General features: G+C 51.4%; 1 protein-coding gene across 3 annotated transcripts in view; it reads right to left on the bottom strand.

Moving 5' to 3' along the window:
• Positions 1–6042: 6042 nt before the first annotated feature.
• Positions 6043–10955, bottom strand: part of LOC116945159 (dyslexia-associated protein KIAA0319-like protein) — a 44594-nt gene continuing 39681 nt past the window's right edge. For all 3 annotated transcript variants that reach the window (XM_032959355.2, XM_032959353.2, XM_032959356.2), the window contains exon 22: positions 6043–10955. In XM_032959355.2, coding sequence (XP_032815246.1) covers positions 10783–10955 — 173 coding nt within the window. In that variant the 3' untranslated portion in view covers positions 6043–10782.

The following is a 10955-nucleotide window of genomic DNA, read 5'->3' as shown; positions in this document are numbered from 1 at the left end:
AGGTAGGAGAGTGCGTGGAGGGGAGTGGAGTGAGATGAGAGAGGAGAGGCGGGCAGCACTGAGTCCATCGACGACATTGAGGGTAGTGTTGTCGTTAATCGGGGATCGTGGTGCTGGGTGCCCGTGGAGGATCTGCAGATGCGGTGATGTGGTCTGGTTTGCGGTCTGGGTGCTGAATCTGGATTTTATGTTTTTATTCATAGCACAGCCAGGGCCGCAAGCGTGCACACGCTCAGCTCTGCATACAATCCCTGGGGCCAAACAGCTGCAGATAAATATTTGGCATACGGATCATATTTACACATGGAGCGTATACAATACCCACGCACACTTGTGCTCTCGTACATTTTATTTACCAACTTCGCACACGGCCGCGTGTCTTAATGAACGTTTCAATGAACACTCCACATCCAGTCCACCTCTGTGGATGTGACGAGTCCTGTGCCACCTTCCGGTCTACCTGCGACAACAGAAAACCATTTCTGCACCCAGCACACCACATCCAGAATACCTCTGGCTATGGCTCGGAATAGCCACCTATTCCAGTCCACTCAGAGCGACTTGCAAAGTATTCGGTGGCAAATGATGCCTGGCGATGAGGTTACAAGGAATGGAACGCAGCCACAATGGACGTTCTCTGGGCAGATGGAGTGATGGAGTCGCCTGGTATGCAGGAGGTCGCGGCTTCGATCCTGACCCTGAGATCTGTATGGAGTTTGCATGTCTCTCTCCCCGTGGTGAGATGTTAACTACCTCGCCTGGTATGCAGGAGGTCGCGGCTTCGATCCTGACCCTGAGATCTGTATGGAGTTTGCGTGTCTCTCTCCCCGTGGTGAGATGTTAACTACCTCGCCTGGTATGCAGGAGGTCGCGGCTTCGATCCCGACCCTGACGCCTGTATAGAGTTTGTGTGTCTCTCTCCCCGTGGTCGCGTGGATTTTTCTCCCGAGTCCTCTGGATTTTCTCTCCACATTTAGAAAAACGCGTTAAGAGTATTTGGCTGATTTAAATTTCCACGTCATAAGCAACTTCGTTCGGCTAGCTATCATTTGTGGCCAGGTCGCTTCTGAAAACGAGCAATATACAGTAGCTCTGTGGACCTTACCTGGTTAAATATAAAGTAATTATATTCGCTGCAAAAAAGTAAGCAGGCTTTTGGCAGGACACGGTCCTGGAAGAGATGATTGCAGCTGGTTGAGACTATCGATGGAACGGCAGACGAAGGAGGGAAAAGACGCACCTGACGACAATGACATCGGCTCGTGCACGAGCAGAGCCTCTGGGTGCATCTTTACGTCGCGGCGTTGTGAGAGACGGCGGCGACGACGGCGGCGGCTTGGGGAAGCCTTCATCCAGCAGTGGACCGAGAACGGGCGTGAAGTCCCGGGCATTCGGTGGCGCGTGAGTGCGGCGTGGGAACGCGCTCGGGGAACTGCGGACTCGATCCCGCGACGCTCGCTGAGCGCCCCGAACGAGGAGTCTGAGACGCGTGAAGTGAGAGCCCCGGAGAGTGGAGAGAGAATTGAGGGCAGGAGAGAGAGAGTGGGAGATCAGGTTCAGAGAGGTAAAAGATTGGAGAGAGTGGGTTTTTTTATACTCTTTGGTTCTATTCGGTAAAGTCACGTAGGTAAAAAATAAAACAACAAAAAATCACGACGTTTCGACCACAACACAAGCGGCCTTCATGAGGTGAAGGGATCAGGCTGTCTCGAGGACAGCGCTGGAGTGGAACACAGCCACGCTCAGACCGCGACCTTTAAGCTGTGTGCGAGGAAACAAGGTGCCTTGACAAAGGAATTAGCATATTCTTAGTTTTTTCGGTAAAGTCAACGTGACTTTACCGAAAAAACTAAGAATATGAATTACTGCAGTCACGAAAGCTTTAAATCAAAAAGGAATTAGCATTAAAAAATAGCATTTAATTGCCCGCCTTAGCATAGAAGTGGTGTACATGCAAGTGCACATGCCGGTTGGCGCGGGGGGGGGGGGGAGTTTACCTATTGATGGTGTGAAAAGGGAATTTAAGTGCTGCGAAAGTTTGGGGTACCACTACTTGAAAAATATACTGTACCATTGAAAATTAGTTTAATGTTTGGTTCGATTTAGAACATCTTTCCAATGGTTGCTTAATTTGAAACCATCTTCTCGGTTGAAATTGTGTCTGTGCTTGTAGATCTGAATTGCCTCGTGAACAAATCTCTGATAAAAACCCGTGGGTTTGCAAAGAACCTTGGTATCGGAGAAAATGATATCGTGATCACCCACAGCGTTGTAACAATGATCAGCTACGGAAGAAGAATTCGTTTTACCGTGTTTCAAATCTGATTTGTGCTCGTGAATTCGGTCAGAGACATGTCGCTTTGTCTCCCCGATATAGCAATCACCGCAGGTACAACTCAATTTGTAAACCCCGGGGTACTGTAAGTCAGGAATGACATCCTTCACGGATGGTATCAGATCACGAATTTTGTGTACTGTATTGAACCGGACCTGGATCTTGTGTTTGTTTAGAATTTTGGAAATCCTTTTAGTAACGCCTGCTATATATGGTAGTGTGATGGTTTTGACCGGAGTATCAAGTGGTTGTTTCTGTATGGAGGGAGAAACAGCTTGGCGGATGGTACGGTCAGAGTATCCATTCCTTTTGAGGGCCAGGTGTACATGTTTTAATTCACTGGTCAGGTGGTGTTGGTCCGAAATGCAATGAGCCCTATGGTATAAAGTTTTGATGAGAGAATTCTTCTGGGCTGGGTGGTGGTGGGAATCAGGCTTCAAGTAGGAATCCGTGTGGATGGGTTTCCTGTAGACAGAATTCCCCAATGAGCCATCAGGTCTCCTCTCAAACAGAACATCCAAGAATGATAGCTTGCCATCTTTCTCCACCTCCATGGTGAATTTGATGGCGGGATGTCTGGAATTGATGTGGTGTAGGAAAAGGTTCAGAGCTGGGAGGCCATGTGGCCAAATGACGAAAGTATCATCCACATATCTCTTCCACAGGGAAGGTCTGAGGGTGGAAGTCTGGATGGCGTCTGATTCAAATTTCTCCATGAAAATATTGGCTATCACTGGTGACAAGGGGGATCCCATGGAGGTACCCTCATTTTGTTTGTAGAAGGAGCCATTCCAAGTAAAGTAGGTATCGTTGAGGCAGTGCCTAACCAGTGCAGGTGTATCGAGGTCTAGTCCATGTTGGACCAAATTTTCAATTATTTCAATGGTATCAGGCACTGGGACCTTGGTGAACAAAGAGACCACATCGAAGCTGAGTGGGTTTTCCCTCCACAGTTAGAAACATGCGTGTAGATTATTTAGATTAATTGGCTGCTATAAATTTCCATATAAGCCACTTCCATAAGAGGTTGTTTTGGGTTAGATCGCGTAAATATATAAATGTGTCGTTAAAACCCGCCACCACCCGACACAGCCAACTAGTAAGGGTTGTCACGTAAACAGAACATGCCAATTCGTTACTAGTACAGCACTAGTGTGTAGTAGTGTAGTGTATAGTGTAGTATGTAGTAGTGTAGTGTACTCTATAGTGTAGTGTATAGTGTAGTGTATCGTAGTATAGTGTAGTGTATCGTAGTATAGTGTAGTGTATAGTAGTATAGTGTAGTGTATAGTAGTGCAGTGTATAGTGTAGTGTATAGTGTAGTATACTAGTACAGCACACCGGTGTTGGAGAGTCAAGCCACAACATTTACAACCTGAGTACGACGTTTCGCCAGTAATTACAACTAGCTTCATCAGGCGACATCCAGAAGTGTGGTCACCACATCTCCACCTCTATATAAGGAACGAAACAGGTCGACTTCTCCACAAACCTGGCTGTGGTGGTGGCGGTTTTTAACGGCACATTTATATATTTACGCGATCTAACCCAAAAAACCTTTTATGATGGATGATATTGGTCACCAAAGCCTCCTACGAGGTGTTAAAGTAAGCCACTTCATTGAGCTATCATGTGGCGAGGCCGTTACTGAAACAGAAGCTAATAGCTCAGTGGGCTTTACCTGGTAAAATACAGAGTTAAATTTTATTTCTATTGTGTTTTTTTATGATTTGTTTACCTTTCCTATACTTTGCACTCCGATCGTGTTTTTGTTTTGTTGTTGTGACATTCTGACCCGCCCCCTGCTGGATATCTGCGAAAAAAAGCTTCGTAGCTCATCGGATTTCTCCTCCAGTAATAAATACAGATTCTGATTCTGAAAGATTTGACAGTCATGAGAGTTGGACGGGGAGGAAAAGCGGATAGGGGGAGAGGAGAGTGCGGAGAGAGTTTGGTGGCAGTGCGTCTTGAACCAGCGGGGCTGTGCTTGGTTAATATAATGACATCGCCACAGTGGCTAGGAGATATTAACAACCTCGTCGAGTATGCAGGAGGTCGCCCTCCACATTTATAATCACGCGTTTAGAGTATTAATTCGGCTGCTATACATTTCCACGTGATAAGCCACTTCGTTGAGCTTTCATTTGTGGCCAGTTCGCTTTTGAAAAAGCTGTACAGAGCTCAGTTGATCTTATCTGGTAAAATAAAAGTAGTTTTAGCTTTATGACCATTATTGTTACCGGAGATTCTGCAATGACCGATATGGCACACAAAACACGATTCCTGCATATAATCCCAACCCTAAATCGCTACAATTAGATCAAATCGTGAGCCTTACAGAACATCACAAGATTTCATGAGGTTTTTTGGGTTAGATCGCGTAAATGTCGTTAAAACCCGCCACCACCCGACACAGCCAACTAGTAAGGGTTGTCACGTAAACAGAACGTGGCCAATTCGTCACTAGTACAGCACACCGGTGTGTTGGAGATCCAAGTCATCACATTTAAAATCTGAGTACAACACACCGAAGGACAAGTTCAAAGAGCTCACATAATCAATAATGTACGTTGCCTAAGTAATCCCCCCCACTTTGGGCAAGCGCGCAGCTGCGTGGTCACCACATCTGCGCCTCTATATAAGGAACGAAACAGTAAGACTTCTCCACAAATCTGGCTGTCGCCTGATGAAGCTAGTTGTAATAACTGGCAAAACGTCGTACTCAGATTGTAAATGTTGTGACTTGGCTCTCCAACACACCGGTGTGCTGTACTAGTATACTACACTACACACTACACACCGGTGTGCTGTACTAGTGACAAATTGGCCACGTTCTGTTTACATAACCCTTACTAGTTGCCTGTCGGGTGGTGGCGGGTTTTAACGACACATTTATATATTTACGCGATCTCACCCAAAAAAAACTCTTATGGATGATATTGGTCGTGAAAGCCTCCAACGTGCCACTAGATTTATGAGTGCCGACTGGAATCCCAAGCCAGCAAGGGGATGCACGGATTCATGGATTAAAAATTGTTTATTCCCATTACACATTCATCCCCCATCAATCGCGTCAGAATGTTTTTCAATTCGTACGCGTCGTGCATATTTAACGGTACAGCGAGTTTGGGGAGGCCTTCGTCCGGCAGCGGATCGTCCGTGGCTCATGGTAATTAAAAGGTGGACGTCGTCGATTCACGTGACCACTCCGGCCACTAGAGGCGCACACATTGTTCCATTGAAGAAACGTGTGAACACTTATCCATTAGGGTGCCACGGTGGCTAGGAGATGTTAGCTCCCTCGCTTGATCTCGACCCTGACGTCTGCTGCGGTATATTTGGAGTTTGCGTCTCTCCCCGTGGTTGCGTGGAATTTTCTCCGGCTTTTCTCTCCACATTTAGAATCATGCGCTCAGAGAATTTGGCTGCTATACAGTTCCACATACGCGTTGAGTTATCATTTGTGATGTAGCTGTATCATTTGTGATAGCTAGGTCGCTTCTGAAAAAGGGCTACATATAGGCTCAGTGGGCCTTACTTGGTAAAATAAAAAAAATAGTTGTATAGCTATTCAAGCTTTGACAGTGCTGTTTGTTGCTGGCCTCTCTTGACGTTTTGGGCCTCAGGCCCCGCGCTCGGCAGCAGTGACAAGAAACAAGACGACACCCACCGCTTCCGAGAGGGACAAGACGCACACCCACCGAGGCTTTTTTGCAAAGTGGGTGGAATTTTTATTCGTCGTTTCATTTTTACTTTACATTCATTTGTTTCCAGACACAGCCACAAGGCATTAGAATAAATAATCCCTCCGAGAAAGGACACAATTGTAGCCGGGGAAACAATACCAGGCTTGAATGATGCGCGGGAATTGCACCAGACCCCAAAAGCAATTTTCATCTACGGACAACGGTAGTTTAATGCGGAGGAGAAGGCATGGCAGAGCGGGAATTGCTGTCAATTATTGACAAAAGAAAATAACAATTCTTGGCATCAAAATGAAATTGATAACAAAAATCAAGGCCCGACGCTATGTGGAAGCCGTTACAAGCTTGGATAGACAGCCGATATCACGGGGATTCTACTCCAGCGTGGTAAAAACATCCCCAAAAATATATTTGCACGTGGACAAGCGGAGATCTCTCCAAAGCTCTCCGACACGAGTTTGGGGGTTTTGCCGCGCGTCCTTCGGCAAGAAGTCGCACGTGTTCCGTTCGCGCGGAAGCTCTGAGCGTGCCGCAGGGGAACGTCGGACATCGTGCCGGACGGCACGCGGCACGACCCGCAGACGGAGCGGGGGACCCAAACAGCGAAAAACCGACGCAGAGGTTTCCTCTAAGCCTACAGCCGCGCAAGCATGATGCAAAGCAGGTGAAGAGCATTGCCAAATGTGGCGTCTTTTGCGAGAGTTTGTAATTGCACGTGGCGACCCTCATGACCTTTTGAGCAAACTCAACGCAAAACTGAGAAGCAATGTAAAGATGTGCGAGCGTTCTTTCACAGTAGTACGCATCGTGTATGGGCACGCACACACATACATATATACTACACATCAGGAATAAAGCAAATCCTCCCACAGAGTGGTTTTACCCTACGACCGCAAAATAATATGAACAATTCCAGTTTAATGGAAAGTAAGTAGTGCCGAAACAGGTAGCGGAGAATGTTTCATCTGTGGCCCGAGTCGATGGTTCGAATTAACGAGGACGAACAAAATTACTGGGCTGACATTGTGTCACGTGCAAGGCTTCATTTCAACCAGGCAGGTCCGGGATGCTGGCGACCCAGAAAAGATTTCCACTCCCGGCACACCGCATCCAGTATACCCCCTCTCGCCTACGCTGCTGCTGCAAGTCACGTGCCACCTACTCTCGTAGAGTATCAGCCAGCCAGAAAACAATCGGTGAAAATAATTACGCTCCCGGCCGTGTGAATTGCCCAAAACGTAATGCTCACGTGCCCGCTGACGACTTCCAGCTGACCGCCTGGCGCTCCCAAGGGAAAGACGCTACTTCCCCTCCGATGCGCTTTCAGGTTTGTACCACGTGTAGTTCGGCACGATACTCGAATATTCAGTGGCTCAAGAAGCTCCCAGCAGGAGCTGCGAAACGTCGGGCATCGTGGCGGATAAACCTGCGGTACAGACCGAAGTACACTTTTCCTCTCTCTCTCTCCGACAGGGTAAAGGAGAAAAACATTTAGCCTTGCATTACTTAACAGCGATGCAATTTTCATTCAGCTCATTGGGCTTAATTTAATGAGGTGAGATTCCAGCGAGTTGAATTATCACACCTGTGAGAGGGAGACCTGGACAATTCCACCTATCGGGGACAGTTACGCCAGCTTTGTTCGCACCAACATTTTTAGGCGCGAGTCGTGTTCACATTACGGGTGCCCGTTTGGGGCTCGGGCACACGGCGGGGCTGCTCGTGCGAACGACGTCGCAGACTCGATAACGTCCTCCGCGCAGCGGACGGCGCACGCGAGACAACAAACCGGGTGGCAGCAGCCGCAGGAATCGAACCTTCACATCGGTTCAAAGTGGCTCAGGGGCGAACACTCGGACACGCGCGGCCACCCAACTTTGCATTGCGAACACCCGTAGCGTCATTCAGCTCTGCCCTTCCTTCTGGAGGCTAGGTGACTGGGTGCGGTACAGGTGGCTGGGCATGCCCCTTGGAAAAAAAAATATTCCGTGACACCTGATCACAGGGTAAAGGTGCAGCCCTGCAGTTGTTTGTTTACGCCACTGCTGGCAGAACGGCGTTCACTAGAGGGAGCTGTCGACAGCCCCATCGAGAAGGTATTTTTTTGGCCTACTCTTCCACGCTGGCCAAACGTCTCGGGGTAAAGAGTACCCAGACTTTACCTGCCGATCGACCGTGGTGTTAACCGCTTCCACTTCTGGGTAGACAAGACGCGGTTGGGTGTGGTGGGGCGGTTTAAGAAACGTGTCCAATTATTTCAACCTCCCCACTAGGAGGTCGAACAGAACCAGCGACCTCTGCATCGCAAGTCCAGTGTGCTGACCATTGCACCGCAGCTCGTGACAAATAATGAGACGCGGCGGCGGCGCAAGCGGCCGTCGGCCGAGCTCCGGCATCGCCAGTGCCCAGCCGCGCTGCCCACGCCACGGCTTCCCCTCGAGCCGGCGTCCAGACCCGCGCGAGTGGATCGCCCATTCAATTCGCGCAGGCGTCCCCCCCCCCCCATCCCATTCTCCCATCCCGTCCCCCGCCCTAGCCGTCGGTCCCATCGGATTGTCATTAGCGGTCGCAGATATGGAGTCAAGCTATGCCGCTGGATTGGCTACGGGTGGCGTGGCGAGTCGGGGGTGCGAGCGCTACGTTTTGGCAAACGCAGGCTCCGCCGTGACGACGGCCGAGGTTCTAGTCCCCAGTTTGCCGACCCGGTTGGAGGAGCAACAGGTCGCAATGTAGTCCCAACGTCCGCACGACCAGCAGCTTCGCGTCGTCCCACTGCGAGCGCGAGACGATTCTTTGTTGCCGTAAACCGGCGGGTGGGTAGCCTCAATTACCTCGAGCGCACAGCCACTCACTCGTTCACAAACGCGCGCCTCGGCCGCTTCCACCACCCGCGAGAGAGGCCCTTGCGGCAATTGAGGTGATTGAGCGCGGCGCTAAAATTAGAAACCGCCAGGTGAAGAAAATATTCCCTCTCCCCTCGTGCGGCGAAGACGCTTGCAGCGAGGGATAAATGTTGTGTTGGCCGATGTTTCGAAGCGGGGGGCCTCACGTGGCGGCCGCGGGCCGTGTGAAGGCCAAGTCGCGGGGAGCCGTGGCTTCCCCCACCACTCCCGTAAACAAATCAGGTAAACATTTCGGCCCCCCTGGAGTTAAAAGCAACTCCCCTCGTCGGGAGCTTGACGCGGCCCATGTGCTTTGGCCAGCCGGCTCGCCCACGCGCGTGCGACTCAATAAACACGACCGGCTAATTCGAAACAGACAACCCGACCGTACTGCAGAAACGTCACGCGGCACGCACACGCTGCGCGGTGTCTTGACGCAGGATTTTCCCATATCTTCGTGACCCCCCAATCCCGCGTCAGTTTTTCCACATTCTCCCATTTACCTCCTTTCAAGTACAAATTGAGTTCATAGGCAACGCGAGCGCCTGACTTAGTTTGTTGTCCTTCCCCCGCACCTCCGACTAGCACGGTTGGCTACGTACGGTGCGCGAAAGAAGTTCAACACGTGTACATCTCGCTAAGCAAGGTCACACGGCACACGCAGAGAAGGGCGATCCGAGCCGAGTCGCGATCGCAAAGCGGCGGCGGGTTTACCGACCGTCGTCGGGCGTGCGAGGACGTGCGGCGCGCAACGACGCGACAATTTGTCGTTGAAGCGGAAGAGACCGACGACCGTGACATGGCGGTCCGTGGCGTCTGGGAAAACGCCGCTATAAAGTGACCCCTCACCCCTACCGCTCCCGCGTTGCTCACAAACCAGACAACCCCCCCCCAACTCCTTCTCCGTACACGTCGGAGTGCCGGGGGGGGGAGAGGATGGGGGCTCGGCGCCGGCAGCCCCTCCGGCTTTCAGTGCGACTGTAATGCACCGGCACGTGACACACGGTAAACAATGCACTGCTTCAGTGGCGGTGTCGCATTTCGGTTAATGCACCGGTGTGTGGTACAGTATTCCGTATTTCCAGTCTCCCCTTCTCGGCGAGCGCGTCAACACCGGACACTGCGCGACACGTCAACGGGCCGCGAAACGCAATCCGCTCCCCGAGAAGCGATGGCTGTGGGGGGGGCGCCCCCTCCGACGCGGTCGGTCCCCGGGAGCGAGTCGCTTTCTCGACGACAGTCTCCTCTCTCCCGTTACTACGGGACGGACCATCGGCGAAGGCGCGCACTCCCAGGGTTCGTGCCGTCGCTTCGCACCGCGTTGCCTTTCCTTGTTTTTTTTCCTTCCCGTAGATTGCATTTGTTTGAACGTTCAAGCAATGCCACAAACCGAGGCTCAAGTCGGTTCGGCAACAGGAGCAGCAGTAGCAGCAGCAGCAGTAGCGGCGGCGAGACTTCCACATTCTCCCCTGGGTTCAGAGGGTTCAACCAGCAGAGAGCGCTTTCGGAAATCCCAAGTGTTGCTCTGCACCGCTTTTTTTTTTCTTTCTCCAAGCGTTCACTGGCGGCGCCGTCGCACGACCCCCGCTCCTTACATTCGAGAGTCAGTTCGGCGACGGTCGTGACAGCAGCATCAGCAGCAGCAGCTTCGGCAGGAGAACATCGCAGCTGTGCGTTGTTCGTCTGGCTGGCACGGTGCGACCGCTGCGTCTTAGCGTGGGACAAATCTACTACAGGGGAAAAGAAGGGAGAGGCCGGGAGCTGGGAACGCGAATGCGGAGAGAGGGGGCAGCCGGGACGGGGGGCGGCGGCGCTGGCGGCGGCAGTATGGGTCGTCCGTCTCCGCTGTGCGGCGCTCTCATCAGATGCTGGGTTTGGACGCGACGCTGCCGTTGCGGAGGGCGCCGTTGTGGCCGGCGAAGAGGCGCTGCTTCTCGTTGCCGTTGCGCGAGAAGACCGTCTCCTGGTCCGAGTCGAGGTCCGAGTCGGACACCATGATGCTGGTGCTCTGCTGGGGCCGCTTCTTCCTGATGC

The sequence above is a fragment of the Petromyzon marinus genome, chromosome 23 (assembly GCF_048934315.1).
Source record: "Petromyzon marinus isolate PM22_M1 ecotype Great Lakes invasive population chromosome 23, UKy_Petmar_22M1.pri1.0, whole genome shotgun sequence".
Classification (NCBI taxonomy): domain Eukaryota; kingdom Metazoa; phylum Chordata; class Hyperoartia; order Petromyzontiformes; family Petromyzontidae; genus Petromyzon; species Petromyzon marinus.
This window is presented reverse-complemented; position numbering and strand designations above follow the sequence as displayed.